Below are 18,701 nucleotides of genomic sequence, written 5' to 3' on the forward strand. Positions count from 1 at the left end.
TCAAATGAAGGGCAAATCAAACCCTTGATATGAAATAGTCTCTCTCACCCAGGATCTTCCTACTTCTTTCCACAGCAGTTCTTCGAGTTTGTTCAAACATTGCATTGAAGTCAAATGTTCGAGCTTTCTTTCCTAAGTGATGAGGGGAAAAATAAGAAAGTGATTTCCTAAGAGTTTAGCTTACACGAAAGAGGGGGGGGGAGTATTCCTGAGAAATTTATAAAAATACAAATGAAAGCATGAAGATCAGTGAGAACTGAATGCCTTGACACGATAAAACATTTGTATGCAACAACTTACTCTTAAGTACACAAGAGTCCTATTGGACAAGACCAAAGTGCCATCTAGTCTAACATCTTGTTTCCAACCAGATGCCTCCCAGAAGTCTACAAGCTGTGTATAGAGGGCATTATAAGCTGTGTATAAGCTTACTACACTTTTGCAATAGTATTTTAATGATCAAACATATTGGGTGGAATTGAACCTAGCGATAAGTGAAGTGTATGTGCCTGGAACAAGGCCTGCTCATGCAACAGGCCATTTCCCCACTTCTCACCCCTCCATATGCCTCCTAAACCTGTTCTGGGGGTTCCTTATACCTGGAAACGTCCATAAAGTAAAATGTCCCCAACGCACCTTAACTGAGCAGCTCCCACCATTGTCTCCAACATGGCACTTAGATTAGAGAAAATGTACATGCGCACACTGTATATACAACTCTCAGTTTTATTTGTTGTGGCCATGCATATAAGAGGAACAGTCAGAGGAAGCAGAAGAACATTCTGGGAAGAAGGACCAGGAGGAACAGTTTGCCTTGTCTCCATCAGCAAGAAACCTTGTGGTACTAAAAAGTAGCCATTATGACATTTGCCAGGACACTAGGCATCAGCTGTGTGTGTGTGTGTGTGTGTATACGTGTGTGTGTGTGTGTGTGTGTGTGTGTGTGTGTGTGTATATATACACACACACACACACACATATATATATGTGTGTGTGTGTGTGTGTGTGTATACTGTATATATATATGCAGGTTTTGGTGTCTTCGGGTGTCTTCCCGTGTAAGAGTTGGGGTGTCTAGGCGACGTTTCGACGAGGTCTCACTCGTCATCTTCAGGCTGGTGCTTTCGGCTTCTTGTTACTGGAACAGAGCAGGATCTCAGTGTTTGAGTTCCTATAAATACTGTTGAGGGGGTGTGGTGTATAGCCTCCAACGTTCTGGGCAGAGAGGAAGTTCCCAGGTTAGTGTGCCTTTTCTTCTTTTGTTCCTTAATTACTTGAGGGATATCTTGAGTGATTTCTTGAGTGATATTCTGAGTACCACTTAGGTGGGTCATATACACATATAAACTGGCCAACACCTGCTCCAGCACAAACTGAGAGGTGGAACACTCTACTTTGGAATAAGCTTTAGAAACATTCTGTAGTTCAGTACAACTGCAGGTCATAAAATCATAGAATTGTAGGGTCCAGCCTCCCGCAATGCAGAAATCATCTCTAAAGGATCCCTGACAGATGGCCATCCAACCTCTGTTTAAAATCCTCCAACGAAGTGGAGTCCACCACCTTCGAGAGACACACTCTCACATCAAGCGTTCAATTGCTGACACTGTGCAGCATTTCACAGGCAATTCAGCAATGTTCCTGGACTTCTCTGAAGCTCAGCACAAGGTCAAGGACAAGATGCTGACCCACGGCAAAAGTGAGGTGGTGATGGTACACAGCTGGTGACATCTGCACATCTGAAATCTTGCAGCACCCTCCATGTGCCTTGTGCAGAATTGCAACCTCAGCATTGTAGACCCATATGGATGTGGGAGAAATGTAGGAAACTGCCTTATACCAAGGTTCTCCTACCTCAGTATTTCCCTTGCTAACAGGCAGTGGCTCTCCAGGGAATACTCCTAAACGTGACTGCACTCTCCTGACCTGACTGCATTTTCATACTGTAAAGCACCCTGTGATCCACGTACGAAGGGAGGTGCAGTATATAAATCAGTGGTTCCCAACCTTTTTTTGGCCATGCTCCACCTAAGCATCTCTAAAATCCTGATGCCTCCCGTGACATATAATTCTTATTATTCAAAAAGTGAACTATTCACGTGGAGGAAGCCGAAAGGGTCATTAACTGTTAATAACTCATTCTCGAATTGCCCCCCCCCTTAAAAATCAAATTGCCCCACGTTGGGAATCACGGATATAAATGATGATAACTAGACTGAACCTGGGACCCTCTGCATGCAAAGCTCCGTCTCAAGGAAAGCCTCTCACTCACCAAAGCCTGAAAAGCCCATCGTAGCTGCCAGTTCTGGGTCGGGTCCTGCCACCGGCTCGGCATCTGTGAAGAAAGAATAATTATAATATAATACAGTGGTGCCTCGCAAGACGAAAAGAATCCGTTCTGTGATTCTCTTCGTCTAGCGGTTTTTTCGTCTTCCGAAGCAAGCCCATTACGGATTAGCGCTATTAGCGGCTTATCTGCTGATCGGATCAGCTGATAAGCGGCTTAGCGGCTTAGAAAAAGGGGGGAAAGGGGAAAAAAACAGCAGGAACTCGCAAGACATTGACGTCTTGCGAAGCAAGCCCATAGGAAATTCGTTTTGCGAAGCACCTCCAAAACGGAAAACTTTCGTCTAGCGAGTTTTCCGTCTTGCGAGGCATTCGTCTTGCGGGGCACCACTGTAATAATTTCTTATATATCCCCGCCCATCTGACTGGGTTTCCCCAGCCACTCTGGGTGGCTTCCAACAGAACACTAAAATACAATAACCTATGAAACATTAAAAGTTTCCCTGAACAGGGCTGCCTTCAGTTGTCTTCTAAAAGTTTGGTTGTTATTTTTCTCTTTGACATCTGATGGGAGGGCGTTCCACAGGGCTGGTGCCACTACTGAGAAGGCACTCTGACTGGTTTCCTGTAACTTGGCTTCTCGCAGTGAGGGAACCGCCAGAAGGCCATCGGCGCTGGACCTCAGTTTCCGGGCAGAACGATGGAGGTGGAGACGCTCCTTTAGGTATACTGGACCGAAGCCGTTTAGGGCTTTAAAGGTCAGCACCAACACTTTGAATTGTGCTCGGAAACGTACTGGCAGCCAGTGTAGGTCTTTCAAGACCGGTGTTATATGGTCTCGGCGGGCACTCCCAGTCACCAGTCTAGCTGCCGCATTCTGGATTAGTTGTAGTTTCCGGGCCACCTTCAAAGGTAGCCTCACGTAGAGTGCATTGCAGTAGTCCAAGCGGGAGATAACCAGAGCATGCACCACTCTGGCGAGACAATCCACTGGCAGGTAGGGTCTCAGCCTGCGTACCAGATGGAGCTGGTAAACAGCTGCCCTGGATACAGAATTGACCTGCACCTCCATGGGCAGCTGTGAGTCCAGAATGACTCCCAGGTTGCGCACCTGGTCCTTCAGGGGCACAGTTACCCCATTCAGGACCAGAAGAGCGCTCAGTGCTTCCTCCTCCTACCCAAGACCGGCAGATCCTCCAAGGGAAGCCTGGCCGGGCCCGCTACTCACCGTTCTCTGCTCCCACCTGCTCCATCCCGAAAGCGACCCGCACTTCCCTTCTCCAGGAACAACAACACAGGCAAGTTGCCCGACCAGCAGGAAGCGGCTGCTGAGCGAGAGGAAGCCACTTCCGCTCGATGGCTGCCAGAGTGAGACCCCTGGTGGTCGGAGGGAAAAATAACTACTGTATGCCCAAGACTTGCGGGGTTGATATCGAACTACGTACTGCTTAGTTTCAGTTTCAGGGTTACAATCCTGATATATTTCGTTTGCATATGTTTATTTATTTTCGAGAGTAGTATCTAGACTAACAGAAATGTATTCAGCTGTGCAGGTATTTGTCATTTTGGGGTCTGTAACCCTTACTGCAGAAGGTGGCGAAAGCAATACGTAACGTCGAGAAGCAGAAGAACAAATAAGTATTTACCACGCACGCAAGACCCCCTTTCCCAAAATAAAAGTATTCTTTTGTTAGCAATCCACCAAACACAAGCTGCAGCCCTATTTGACAGCGCAATTCAGTGAGGCTGACCTAGGATTTACTTGTGAGTGGGCATAGGATCGCGCTTCATGCCTGCAACGATATGATGCGCATTTATTTGGCAGCGAGCCTCGCTGAAATTCAAAAACTAAATAAATCTACATTCGTTTTGGCCTACCCTAGTGCTCAGGTCGTTACATCAAATTTAAAAACCGCAGCATAGACTCGGGGGCGGGGGGGAGAACATCAGAAAGACCACGTCAAGCCCAACACCTGTCGTGTATGCAATCCTATTCAGTAATGCCACACTTTCTCGGCTGGATTTCTGAATGAACACACAGGATATGAATGGGGCTGCAAAAACTAAGTCCCACTGAAATCAGTTGCTGTACATTTTCTCCTGAATAAACGAAATCGTTTCCTCGCGTTCATTTTATTCAGAATGCTTATTTCTCTACGGTCGGGTCGCTTTCTCACAAGTGAGAGAGATTCCCCACCGCACCGAAAAAACAACAACAAAAAAACCCCACACCATATCGGAAGCCCGGAAGTATGCGTACGAGGATCACTCTAAACCTTTTCTTCCTATCTCTACGGGTCCAGTCTTCGTGTCTCCCGCGGCCGCGCGGTGGATGCCGGGATTGGGCGCGCGGGCGCGACGCAGAACAGTCCTGGCCTTGCTTCGACTCTGCTGAGGGGGAGAAGGACGCGCGGCTTGGGTTCGACGTCGCCGCCGCCTTCTCCGCCTCGCCATGCCGGTCGCTCTCAGCCCGGCGGCCGCTCCGGCCTTGCAGGAGGCGCTGGAGAATGCGGGGCGCATCATCGACCGGCAGATCCAAGAAGACCGCTGCTACCCGGACCTCTCCGAGCTGCTGGCGGTGCCGGCGCCCAGTAAGCCGCGCGTGAGCGGGCGGGAAAGGCTACCGGGGGGGGGGTCTCTGCCGCCGCCGCCTCCCTTGGCGGGTCTCTCTATCTCTCTCATCCCCCCCCCCCGAAATTGCAGGGCTGGCGGGAACTGTAGCCCCGGGTTAGGAACTGAGATACAGTACAGGCACAGTGGTACCTCGGTTCTCAAACTTAATCCGTTCCGGAAGTCCGTTCCAAAACCAAAGCGTTCTAAAACCAAGGCACGCTTTCCCATAGAAAGTACAGTCATACCTCGGGTTACAGATGCTTCAGGTTGCGTTTTTTCAGGTTAAAGGTAAAGGGACCCCTGACCATTAGGTCCAGTTGTGGCCAACTCTGGGGTTGCGGCGCTCATCTCGCTTTATTGGCTGAGGGAGCCGGCGTACAGCTTCCGGGTCATGTGGCCAGCATGACTAAGCCGCTTCTGGCGAACCAGAGCAGTGCACGGAAACGCCGTTTACCTTCCCGCCGGAGCGGTACCTATTTATCTACTTGCACTTTGATGTGCTTTCGAACTGCTAGGTTGGCAGGAGCAGGGACCGAGCAACGAGAGCTCACCCCGTTGTGGGGATTCGAACCGCCGACCTGATTGGCAAGTCCTAGGCTCTTTTTAAGGTTACAGAAAGTACCGGAACGGGTTACTTCCAGGTTTCGGTGATCATGCATGCACAGAAGTGCTGAATCGTGCTTTGCACATGCACAAATCACAACCTGATTGTGCCCGCACGGATCACGTTCGCAACCCGAGCGTCCACTGCAATGGAAAATGGATCGATCCATTCCAGACTTTTGAAAACAACCCCTAAAACAGCAATTTAACATGAATTTTATTATCTTAATGAGACAGTTGATCCATAAAATGAAAGCGATAAACAGGGTAATGCCGTCATTCAATCAGTAGACGAACTGGGTTCCACACAGTCACAAAAACAAAACAAAAAGAGCCGCAAAAACATAGAATAAATAGCAAAAACAGGCAGACCTCAGCATAACACTCAAAACGGAGCACGTTCGGCTTCCGAAAAAGGTTTGCAAACCGGAACACTTCCGGGTTTGCAGTGTTCACGTTCCAAGTTGTTTGAGTACCAAGGTGTTTGAGAACCAAGGTACCACTGTACCATTATTATTATTATTATTATTAATACTCCACCCATCTGGTTGGAGTTTCCAGCCATGAAAGCTAGGCGCTAAATGGCACCTTAAACCTGTGTTATGGGTGCAGCAATGTGTTTTTCTCATAATAAGAATACAGTACAAACTTGAACATGATTGAACTGCAGCTCAAATATTATGTTCATTTTTCACGTGGTCTAGTCCTTCCCCTGCCCACCCCCTTAATATTCTTAAGAGGGTCTCTTCTCCAGTCTTCAGAAAATAGCTGGAAGTAGGGAGGCAGAAAAAGGTTCATGGCTTTGCTGAATCACCTGTTTAGTAAGGGAATTTGTTAGCTGCTCCCTTCAAGATGGACAAATACCAATGGAGGCTTGCAGCATTTGTAAGTCGCTTTGCGTTTCCTTGTGCTAGATAAAGTGGCCAACAAATTCAGTAAGTAATAGTAACGTTTAAAAAAGGTTAAAATAGTATTTTTAAAATTATATACTGCTCCTCATCTGAAGAACTCAGGAAGGTTCACAACGTAAAAACACAACATACACAATAAAAACAAGTACGAAAACAAGACAGACTCATAACACCCCCTCCCACAAACACATTTAAAAGGACATAGAATGTTAACCAGCCCAAGGCCTGGCTGAAGAACGTTTTTGCCTGGCACTTATGCAGTACAGTGGACACTCGGTTTGCGAACGTGATCCGTGCGGGATGCAGATTCACAACCCGCATCGGCACATCTGCGCACACGCGGGTTGCGATTTGGTGCATGCGCAAAGCTTAGGTGGGGCATGGCCAAAAAAACCGCAACCTGAAGCGTCTGTAACCCGAGGTATGATTGTAGTAGAATACTGTCATAACAGCATTGGTAAAAGCACTGCAAATCAGTGTCATCACCACTTCCAAAGTAAGACTTAACTGTGGCTCTGATTCTTTCTGAAGAGTTGGGCCTAAATGAAGGTGGTGGGGCCTTCTGCTCCATCCTGCGATTCTTTGGGTACCTGGATATTAGCCCAGGCATGATGGAAATGTTGTTAGCAACGTTGTATATAGCCAGGTATATAGTAAAGCTCTTCATCAGCTTTGTATTGTAAATGGAGAACTGGTCTATTTGAACAAATAGATTGGGGTCTGTTACGCAAACTAGACTACCGATTCTCTAGATAGGGCTATAGTAATATGCTTTAGAGTTTAAACTTCAGGTAGTGGCTTTTAAAGCCATGAAAGGTTAGTAGCCATGTAACTTGGAGGGCCACCTGCACCTGTGTGAACTTGCCCAGGACCTGAGATTAGCCTCATAGGCGCTACTCTCTTTTCTACCGCCAAGAACATAGATTGATGGGTACCAAGGACAGGTCCCTTTCATTGCTGGCCCCACATCCTGGCCTCTTCATTGGTGGCTTTTTAGCAGATTTAAATATATACAGTATTTAGTCCACTTAGCTTTGTATTGATGGAATCCTTTGTCGCTATGCTTTAAGGTAAAGGTACCCCTGCCCGTACGGGCCAGTCTTGACAAGACTCTAGGGTTGTGCGCTCATCTCACTCTATAGGCCGGGAACCAGTGCTGTCCGCAGATACTTCCGGGTCACGTGGCCAGCGTGACGAAGCTGCTCTGGCGAGCCAGTGCAGCACACGGAAACGCCGTTTACCTTCCCGCTAGTAAGCGGTCCCTATTTATCTACTTGCACCCGGGGGTGCTTTCGAACTGCTAGGTTGGCAGGTGCTGGGACCAAGCAACGAGAGTGCACCCCACCGCGGGGATTCGAACCGCCGACCATGCGATCGGCAAGTCCTAGGTGCTGAGGTTTTACACACAGCGCCACCCACGTCCCATGTTTTACTTGCTGCTATTTTAATTCACTGTGCTGGCAATAATCTGGTTAATCTCTAATGTCTAGTGGTAATTATTTTGTAGTTCTTGCAAGCTGGGGTTCACACCAAATGTTATAGTGCTACTACTAGGTGCATTTGTTCCATACTGGTTATACGCATATGAATGTACAGTAATGGTCTCATTACTAGGTTATTTTAGGGACAGGTGCTTTGTCTTTAATAGCTTAAGATTCTACAAAAATCTGCCTCCCTTCATTCCCCAATATTCCACTTACAGTATATACAGGAAACCATTATCTTGCCTTACCTTATGTTATTCAACTGCCATCTTCTGATACGTTCCTTTTATAAGACTAATCTTAGGGCAATAAAATTCAGTATTCAAAAATCTTTCGGTTTTTCCAGTTAAGATCAGGAGAGCGGTGTATTTTGAGGCAGCCTTACCTTTTCCTTCCAGGCTAAACAGAATTGATAAAACAAATATAAAGCTTGCAATAAACAGTCATTCATGCTTATCTTGATGATAACAAATAGTAACAAGCATACATTATGATCATTCATTGGTTCGTTTGAAGGCAATAACTATCATTTAATCTCTATCAAGCAACTTTAAAATAGTATGTAAAAGCTATGCAAATATAGTAGGAGTTCTGTACTGGAAATGGTTTCACTCCAAACAGCCCTTGTTTAACAGCCCTTGATTTTCTTAAGGTATTTCTTATGATTAAGTACAGTACTTGCCAGCACTTAGCTTCCTTTCCCCTTGCTCCCAGAAAGACTTAGCCTTTAGGTTCATATAGATTAGTTGAGCAGTACTCTCTAGATTCTAGAATTCATGTTTCTAGTGATCAGATTCCCCCCACCCCACCCCACCCCCCCAGACTTCAAACACTTGCTAATACATTTGAAATAGTTGCCAATACTTTTGGAACTAACGACTCATTTGTAAACCAAATATTTGTAGTGTTAACAAGCAAAACTAGATCACTTTGTGTATCCTGAGTTTTGTATTGTGATCTGCAATTCCACATGTCAATTAATTTATCTTAACAGTTTATGAGACTGGTGGCTATTACTAGTATATCTTGCAAGGTTACTTTAATTTTTTAAAACTCAAAGATGTTTGAGCATTAATTGATTCCTAGGTTTATAGAGAAAAGCACTTGCTTTTCATATACTGAGAAAAAAATAAGTATCTAGGGGTTAAAGTAAATATTCTATTAAAGTGAAAATATTCAAGCATTTTGTTTGTTTCTATTACTTCTAATTATTTTACTTTTTCACATTTGCAGGTAGCCCCACTGTTTCTGGGATGTCAGATATGGATTACCCATTACAAGGACCTGGCTTTCTTTCAATTCCCAATCTTCCAGAAATAAGTTCAATTCGGAGAGTTCCTCTGCCCCCTGAACTGGTTGAGCAATTTGGACGTATCCTAATTATAATACAAGTGAAAGGCACATCAAATCTTGCAAGATGAAGGCTATGGAGGCTAAAGGATGGGCTTTAGGCTGCTGGCTAATCCCTATTCATTCCAGCCTTCTCCCCATCTGACAAGATCATCTCTTGTTGGTTGCTGTTTTCTTCTCCCCCACCCATCTTTCTCCCTTTTCTCTTCCTCATAGCTACTTGTGCCCAGCTGGGAATTGGGGGGGTCGCTTCTACTTTATTTCACTCACCATTACACCTCTGCTGTTGTTTCCAATTCTACTGCAGGTAGTTGCTGCTGCCTAGACACTAGTACAGTAATAGCAGTTAAATGATCATTGGATGTGTGGCCTAAAGTAGTCTCTTTTTTGAAGAACCCCAATTTTTAGTTTCCAATGTCCCTTTTCCCCCTTCAGCATCAAAAGAGGTTGTAATAGCAGCAGCCCAAGAAGCACAGTATGGTGAGGGACTAGAGCAGTAAAGAGTGAATGGGAGCCAGACTGTTGCTCTAAAGGTGTTGCCTTTTCACACTTTGCCCTCCATCCGTTCTCAGCCTTTCATTTATGGCAGAAGTGGTAAAGCTGTGGCCTTTCCGATATAGTTGGATTCACGCTCCTGTCAACCCCAGCCACCATGGCCGATAGCCAGGAGTGATGGGAATTGTGCTTCAGCATCATATCGGAAGGCCACAGATTCCCCATCTGTGATCTGTACTGTGCTGAGGCTTCCAGGCATGGTGAACGAAATGATAGAAATGGAACAGAGCACAGCTTTTGTGCACACAAATGATTATTAGGAAACATTTGCATAATAATCAGTATGGCATTCTGCTGTTGAAACTTAATTTTATTGCTTGGAATTTAATGATTTCTGTGTTTTAAACAGCAATAAAAAATGCTTGGTACTACAGTGGTACCTCTACTTACAGATGCAGTCCATTCCGGGGTGCCATTTGCACCCTGAAAAGTCCGTAAGTAGAGCGCTGCTTCTGCACATGCATGTGGCGCAGTAGAGCGCTCCTGTTCAGAGTGTGCATGTGTGAAGCACGCAGAACACTTCTGGGTTTGCCGTGTTCACAACCCGAAAATCCGCAACATGAACCTAATGCAACTAGAAGTATGGCTGTACTTCAGACTGCTTAGTGTCATGTAAAAGAACCTCCATTTATTCTGTTTGACATTCTCTCTATCCATCCCTTGATTGCTAAATGTAAATGAAACACTATCTCCTAGCTTGAAATAAATTCATTCTTTCTCTGTGGAGAGACATGAATGTTTTTTTATGTTCATACAAATCAAGATTCGGGAGTCTTATCAACTGAGCATTTGCATAATAAAATAATTGCTATGTATGTTATGACTTTACATTTATAATACTGAGCTGTGGAATTCTACACTTATCCGGTCCCCCCCTCCTCGCCCCTAATTGCAAACTCAACGTAATGCAGAATTGCATGTCTTGCCTTGGTGCATTTTATCCTTAAATCTGGATACTTCAGATATGCAATGCAATTGTATGATGGGAGTGTTTCCTGAAATTAGCAGGGCTTGGCTGACCATTGACAGTGACATTTTTATGTGGCAGTACGAAGACGGGTAAGATATATAATTTATGTCTATGACGTTTTTGGGTATGGTAACCTCAAAACTGGTTAATCAGAAGAAAAGGTTTGTGTAAGGAACGGATTGCTGCTCTTAACAATTTCATTCACTGTTTCAGAAATTAAGTACTCCATGTTTTCACGTAACCTTTTTCTGTTCATTGCAGTGGGGACCTCGCTTATTTTGATGGCCTTAGTGAAACCATCCTTGCTGTGGGACTAGTGAAACCAAAAGCAGGTAATAGGTTGTGGACAAAATACACTTGGGAAAAATCATTTTATCTTTATCCTGAGAACAAGCTTTCATTTGTTTGCTTTGTTGGTGTCTGTTCTGTATTAGAAACTATCTTACATACTCGGCCTTTTGAATATTATCATGCAGTGCACATAATTGCCCCAAAGATAAATGTTGCATAAATATACCTTCTATTTTTGAGGTTGCATTGCTGAAATTATTGTAGGATTGGGAAAATAGCCATTAAAAGACTTGAAATGATATTTCCTGACTGACAGGAATTAGTGCAAATACCTCTTCACTCCCTTAGATCTTGAATATGACAAGTAGCATGTTATGTAGAGGTGGTTTCCCCCCCCCCCCCCTTATATTGACAAGTTGTCTTCTGCTTTCTTTACTCACAGGAGTCTTTCAACCACATATACGACACCTGCTCGTTTTGGCTACTCCTGTGGATATAGTCATTCTAGGACTAAGCTATGCAACCTTACAAGGAGGTAATTGTGTATTCACATGCTTGCTTTCATGAAGAGATAGGGAAAGAAATTTGGAGGAACTTGCTGCTACCTGGTGACTGTCTAATGCAACTGGCTCCTCTTAGTTTCAGCTTGCTACCTTACCAACACAAGTACCTGGCTAGACACAACCAACTTGATCGTTGGTGGAGCTGAGGGAATGGGGCTCTTCGGTGGCAGTAGAATGAAATAATGGCCGATTAAGCTTTTAGAGGCCCCACCTGAACTATACATATAAAACAGTATCATGCCACTTTAAAGTATCATGGAAAATTTGTTAAGGAAGCTGAGAGTTAGGAGACCCCTATTCCTCTCACAGAGCTGCAATTTCCAGAGTGGTTTCTCATCAAGCCCTCTTCCCCGGGAACTCTGGGAAATGTAGTCCTGTGAATGGAATAGGGATCTTTTAGCGCAGGCTTCCTCAACCTCGGCCCTCCAGATGTTTTGAGACTACAGTTCCCATCATCCCTGACTACTGGTCCTGCTAGCTAGGGTTCATGGGAGTTGTAGGCCAAAAACATCTGGAGGGCCGAGGTTGAGGAAGCCTGTTGTAGCAACTCTCAGCACCTTTAACAAAATGCAGTTCCCAACATGCCTTGAAGGGAACTGTGACTGTTTAAAGTGGTATGTTACGGCTTTAAACGCTTAGTGTAGATGGGGCCTGAGAGTAAATAAGTTTTACGTTGAGATAAGTCTCCGTGTTAAAACACACATACATGCTCAAGATAACGTGGTTTTAGAAAATTTACTACTTTGTTGTATCTGGAGTGTATACTTTTAATAGTATAAACAGGAAAAGAATTGGCATTGTGAATTAAGCGTATTTGATTACTCAAGTGAAATGAAATTTTAATTCTTAAGAACTGTGTTTTTCAACATAAGAGAGTTTTGGCTCAATCTTATTTATTCTGAGGATTTAGGGTTGACGCCTTAGTAGCAAACCTATCAACTTTTAGAAAATAGCATTTAAGAGTTCATGATATACAAACTCAATGTTAGGTCTTCCTTATTTCTTGAAATCATTTTAGTTGAAGTAGTCAACAAATAAAATAACACATATATATATATATTTAATCAGGTTCTGGATCCCTCAATGATAGCATGTCTGGTGGAATGCAGCTTCTTCCAGACCCGCTCTACTCACTGCCTACCGATAACACCTATCTGCTGACAATAACTTCTTCTGAAAATGGGCGTATCTTCTTGGCTGGCAAAGATGGTTGTTTGTATGAAATTGCTTACCAGGCAAGTGAAATCTGCTAGAGATGGATACTGGGGGATGGATGGAAAGTACATTGCTCTTGATGCCTCACTTCTTCCTCTTCTATATTGCTTCATTTATTTGAAAGAGAGTAGTGAGTTTCTTAGTGCATAAATATTAGTCTGGAACTCCTGCTAACTTAAAAAATATCCTTGTTCATTGCAAAGAATGTACTGAATCTGAGTCATCTTCAATGATCTTCAGAATTCTAGCAAAGAACCATCTGGTGTTATTTGTTACAGTGACAGACAATAACTCAATACTGTTGAGTTTATTCTATGGCCTTCATCAAAGAGGCCACAAACTGGCTAGTTCTCAAAAGACCAAGCTTCCTTCTTGAATTCTGCCAGCAATTAAAAGGTCAAGTCTCATACCTGCTTCATCAACACACATGTGCTTAGAGCTGGTATATCAACACATGTGCTAGTGAATCTGATGTCATGTTATGTTGGCTTACTCTGTGGTATAAAGCAGATTTACTGTTGTCCTTATGTAAGATTGGGGTCCAATCAAAGTGAGAGAAAAATATGGAGTTATAAACTCTTGAGGTTTTGGAACTTTTTAAATGGAACTTTATAAAATGACTTCTCTTTTGAAATACAGACTGCTGGTGCTGGAGGAGAGCACACTGTTCATCTGCAATGATCTGGGGGCCAGGACTAGTTAGGCTGCTTAATAATGTTGGGAATTCATTGATAACTAGATGGGTCGAGTAAAGTATTCTATGGGTTTGCATAATTATCTAATTCTAGTGTTTTTTTTTATTTTTGTAGGCTGAGGCTGGCTGGTTTAGCCAGCGCTGTAGGAAGATCAATCATTCAAAGAGCACCCTTTCTTTCCTTGTTCCATCATTGCTCCAGTTCACATTCTCAGAAGATGGTAAGGGATGTAAAATCCATGTTTAAAATACCAATATTAAAACACAGATGTATTTGTGTTTGATAATATGTTACAAATGTCTGGCACCTCTGGCTCACTTAAATGTTTCATTTACATAAATGAATCAATAGGTTGATTGCTTTCTTTCAAGATTTGTGCTACTAGTGAGGGGGTTGGACTCGATGGCCCTTGTGGTCTCTTCCAACTCTATGATTCTATGATTAAATTACCGCCTTTTATTGCTAAAGCAGTTTAACCAATGCAAATACAATACAAACATGCTGTTAAGACACTCGGGTAATTCGGCTAGTCTTAAGTTTGAAATTTGTTATTTGAAGTGCTTAGGTAAGAAAAAAAATGTTTTGATCGTCCACCTATATCTTCTGGACATTATGAATGAAAGTCTCTATTTCTCAATACCAAATGTTGACATACTTTAAGCAGTTGATTCTGGGTTTTTATTCCCAAACTGCAGATCCCATTGTTCAAATTGCCATTGACAACTCCCGTAACATCTTATACACACGCTCTGAAAAAGGTGTGATACAGGTATGCCTTTTGATACATTCTGTTTCCCCTGTTATTCACAAATTTAGGTTCCCATCAATGCTAACTTCATTACATTGATGGGAACTTACCGTATAATACAGTTCTAACCCAGCCTTGCTGGATACATTTTTCAGCGGGTAGTTGCCTACCATTGTCTGTACTTTACGCACTTATTCTTTGTCCCACCTGCCCAACATAGAGTTATCCTCTTCCTTTTAGCTGTCAGTCCTGTGCCTGCTGATAGCAACTTTCATGCAGGATTGTTTCCTGTTCACTATGCAAATGTTCTACAAGTTCCTTCGCTCTGCATCCTTTCACCTCCCCTATTTGTTTTTATGGCTCTGCACTCTATCCAAGCTTATTCCAACATCCCACCTGCATTCAATAAAAGAAGGTTCTCTTGTGTTTCTGTCCAATGAACTACTCACCTTGGAATGCAGTGCAGCTGCCATTTTTCATTTCAGAACTAACTTGCCTCCTGACATTTGCGGTAGGCGTTGCAGAAGAGAATAATGTTAAGTGAATTTATAGTAAACCCACTAAAAGCAATATAATTAAATTACAGGTTTATGATTTAGGTCCAGATGGTCAAGGGATGGTGAGGGTTGCTTCTGTTTCTCAGAATGCTATTGTCGCTGCAGCTGGAAAGATTGCCAGGTAAAATATCTACATTAAGGTATTATGCTTGGGGAGCTGACTTTAATGTCTTATTACATCTCTTATTATTAGATCATTTTGTTTACATGGTAAAAAGATCTTGCATGTACACATGCTGATATCTTGGTTTTCTTTTAGGACCATAGACCGTTCTGTGTTTAAGCCTATTGTTCAGATAGCAGTGATTGAAAATTCTGAATCCATTGATTGCCAGTTATTGGCAATCACTCATGCAGGTAAGAATTCAGTATCCTTTTCTGTAACACTAAGTACAGTGGTGCCCCACAAGACGAATGCCTCGCAATACGAAAAACCCACAAGACGAATTTCCCTATGGGTTTGATTTGCAAGACGTTTTCGTCTTGCGATTTTTTTCGCTCTCCCCCCCTTTTTCTAAGCCACTAATAGCCTTTTAGTCGCTAAGCCGCTAAGCCTTTAATAGCCGCTAATAGGATTGCTTCGCAAGACGAAAAAACAGCTAGACGGATTATTTTCGTCTTGCGAGGCACCACTGTACCGTGTCTGTGCCCTGGTTCAAAAACTTACTGGGTGGAAAGCCTGCTCACATGGTGAATGAGCAGGTACATGTCCCTCCCCTCTGTTCTATATAACATAACATCAGGAACATAATGTGCTACATAAGGCAGGCACTACATGTGGTGGCCTCTGTAGAATAGCTTGATTCATGCAATCATTTCTGGTGCGTGGTAGAAGGGAGGCATGGATAACCTGTTGGTGGGGAAGTGGGTAGTATCACAACCCAGTTAGTATCTCCACCCAGTCTAGAATCTGAACTGGCCTAGAGAGTGGAGTGCCTGCAAACTGGAAGAAACTAACTAGCAACAGGGTATTGAAAGGCAAAGAAGGGAGCCAATAGGGTATAGGATCACGGCATCATAGTATCCTAGTAATCCTAAAGGGTCTGGGGGGTCAAGAAGCAGTGTGTGAAGAGGAATTAAAATGTGCGGATCAGTTAGAAATAACCAGGTTTCTATTATCATTCATACTATTATCTTTAAATGGGGAATATGAAGCAGTCTGTGTTGTTGCTGTTCAGTAGTTCCGTATCTGAACAGAATACTTCAGACACATTAATGCTGCGATCCAAAACTGTTAACTGGAAGCAAGCCCCATTCAACTTGATGGGACTAATTTTGAAGTAGACACAGTGCTTTTCAGGGGGTACTGAAGGTTATGCAGTATGGCACTTCTTTTTTTGTTAAAAAGTGTGGCACTTACTGTAACAACTTCATGGTTTCTAGAAAAAAAGCACTGAGTAGACAGGTATGGGATTGTACTGCAACCCTTTTATGAAATACGTTTATACTGTTAATGGAGTATCTTGTGCTTTTTTCTTAGGTGTACGGATGTATTTTAGTACATGCCCATTCAAGCATCCTTTTTCTCGTCCTTCAACATTAACGTTGGTTCACATCCGCCTGCCTCCAGGGTTTTCTGCTGCTTCTAATGTGGAAAAGCCATCAAAGGTGCACCAAGCTCTTTATAGCAAAGGTAATTTCTGGAGATGAGTTTTTATCAGTAATTTAAGAGTCCTTTGTCCAATTTAGGCTATTTTGTCCTATAGAAAGTGATGAACTGTAAGATTCGATTTTAGGTTTCAGATTCATCATTTCTTAATAAATTATTATTATATTTTCAGGTGTTCTGCTAATGGCTGCTTCAGAAAATGAGGATAATGATATATTGTGGTGTGTTAATCATGATTCTTTTCCTTTCCAAAAGCCAATGATGGAAACACAGGTAATTCTTTATATTTTGCTAGGTTATTTTGAAAGTAATAGCTGTTGTGAGAGATGATAGTTTTGTCTACCTAGATTTCTTTGATCTCTCTCTTCATAAATCTGTGTAAGAGTTCAAAAGTTTTCAACTTCTGATACTTCCCCTTTTGACACCTTTCTGCTTCTTATTGCAAGGCCATATCACAAGTTGTGACCAGCTTTTCACCTTTCTGATACTGGCTTAAAATTATTTGGGGGGTGGGGGGGGAAATGCAGCCATAGATTTAATTGCCTGGTGGGAAGTACATACTGATCCAGGGATGTGGGTGGCGCTGTGATCTAAACCACTGAGCCTCTTGGGCTTGCCGATCGGAAGGTTGGCGGTTTGAATTTCCACAGTGAAGTGAGCTCCCGTTGCTCTGTCCCAGCTCCTGCCAACTTAGCAGTTCAAAAGCATGCCAGTGCAAGTGGATAAATAGGTACCACTGTGGCAGGAAGGTAAACAGTGTTTCCGTGTGCTCTGGTTTCTGTCATGGTGTTCCTTTGCGCTGGAAGCGGTTTAGTCATGCTGGCCACATGACCCAGAAAGCTGTGGACAAACACCGACTCCCTCAGCCTGAAAGCGAGATGAGCACCACAACCCCATAGTCGCCTTTGACTGGACTTAACCATCCAGAGGACCTTTAGCTTACCTTTATATTTTTACACACTGATCCAGCTATGGTACAGTAATACTTCAGAGGCTGTAAAGGATGGAATTATAATTGGCAGCTGGAAAGATAGGAGGATAACTAGCTTCCTCAGCTGCAGGCAGAGGTTCAATAAAATTGTTATAGCTGAAGCATATGATTGGAAAGCAAGTTACTCTTTTATAATTTTTTTACTCTTTACTTTCTTATTTCAGACAAAGACACATGTAGATGGACATTCTTGGGCTCTTTCTGCAATAGATGATCACAAAGCTCAGAAGATAGTAACACCTTTGAATAAAGATCTAATTCCCATAACTGACTATCCTGTAGTTGTACAACAGCATATGCTACCGCCAAAGAAATTTGTTCTCCTTTCAGCACAGGTTTGTAGTACTATTGCTTAAAATAAAATAAAAATAGAGAAAGAGGAGGAAGATGAAACTGAACCTCAGATGACATTTTCAGAAGCTCTTAATCTCTGTTTAGAAATGAATTTAATCTCTTACATCCTGGTGTGGGTTTTTTTTTATTCTTGTCTGAAATCATTCTGGCGTCCTACCACTTGGTTGTATTCCATGTTGTCGGGTCAACTGACAGTAAGGCTTTCATCAGTAAAAGGAAGAAAGAAGCACCTTTGGCCATTTGTCCCCCACCCCACTTCTGAAATCTGCTCAGAGGTAATGGGGAACTTTCCAGAGCATATTGGGGATGTGGAGGAACTATAGGAAGGAATCTCTTAAAATTGCTTCTCTTCTTACACTGACTGAAGCAGTACCATCAGATGAGTGACACAGGGGATATAAGCCACTAACTTTGCAAACTACCTTTTCTGGGAAGGAATAGGGGGAAAGTACCGTATTGGCCTGAATATAAGCCTCACTTTCCCCCCAAATACTGACCATGAAAAGTGTGGCTTATATTTGTGACCTTACGGTATGCAGCCAGGAGCACAGGGCAAACAAGGCCAGGAGTGCAGCAAAGCAGCACCCGCCCTGCACACAGTCCCCCATCACCTCCCCCAAGGCAGGGAAGGGAGAGAGCGAGGAAGAGGAAAGGCCGCTGGCAACGCAGCCTGGCTCCCCTCTCTCTATATTTAGGTGTTTTCTCCCCCCCCCTCCAATTTTAAAGGTACAGCTTATATTTGGGTGCGGCTTATATTTGGGCCAGTATAGTAACTTCATATGTGTACATACATAATCTGGATTAATTGTCTACTCAGGCTGGTAGTGCATGAGACTCTTAAGATCAGGGGTGTGGGTTTGGGCCCTAAGTTGAGCAAAAAGATTCCTGAATTGCAGGGGGTTAGAC

The 18,701-nt window shown here is 43.3% G+C and overlaps 2 protein-coding genes across 3 annotated transcripts in view; one reads left to right on the forward strand and one right to left on the reverse strand.

Moving 5' to 3' along the window:
* Positions 1-3,638, reverse strand: part of WDR70 (WD repeat domain 70) — a 110,199-nt gene extending 106,561 nt beyond the window's left edge. The window contains exons 1-3 of the mRNA XM_083465978.1: positions 3,515-3,638; positions 2,273-2,335; positions 49-132 (exon numbers count right to left, since the gene is read on the reverse strand). Of these exons, the coding sequence (XP_083322104.1) occupies positions 49-132; positions 2,273-2,335; positions 3,515-3,539 (172 nt within the window). The 5' untranslated portion in view covers positions 3,540-3,638. The remainder of the gene's footprint in view (positions 1-48; positions 133-2,272; positions 2,336-3,514) is intronic.
* Positions 3,639-4,573: 935 nt separating this feature from the next.
* NUP155 (nucleoporin 155) overlaps positions 4,574-18,701 on the forward strand; it is a 37,168-nt gene continuing 23,040 nt past the window's right edge. Inside the window, exons 1-13 of one of the 2 annotated variants that reach the window (XM_083465698.1) lie at positions 4,574-4,877; positions 9,131-9,268; positions 10,765-10,861; positions 11,034-11,104; positions 11,506-11,598; positions 12,695-12,861; positions 13,651-13,756; positions 14,232-14,305; positions 14,871-14,962; positions 15,101-15,198; positions 16,322-16,474; positions 16,623-16,723; positions 17,606-17,776. In XM_083465698.1, the coding sequence (XP_083321824.1) occupies positions 4,739-4,877; positions 9,131-9,268; positions 10,765-10,861; positions 11,034-11,104; positions 11,506-11,598; positions 12,695-12,861; positions 13,651-13,756; positions 14,232-14,305; positions 14,871-14,962; positions 15,101-15,198; positions 16,322-16,474; positions 16,623-16,723; positions 17,606-17,776 (1,500 nt within the window). In that variant the 5' untranslated portion in view covers positions 4,574-4,738. The remainder of the gene's footprint in view (positions 4,878-9,130; positions 9,269-10,764; positions 10,862-11,033; positions 11,105-11,505; positions 11,599-12,694; positions 12,862-13,650; positions 13,757-14,231; positions 14,306-14,870; positions 14,963-15,100; positions 15,199-16,321; positions 16,475-16,622; positions 16,724-17,605; positions 17,777-18,701) is intronic. The other variant, XR_014517226.1, reaches the window with a different exon arrangement.

The sequence above is a fragment of the Podarcis liolepis genome, assembly GCF_965112155.1.
Source record: "Podarcis liolepis genome assembly, chromosome: 11".
Taxonomy (NCBI): Eukaryota; Metazoa; Chordata; class Lepidosauria; order Squamata; family Lacertidae; genus Podarcis; species Podarcis liolepis.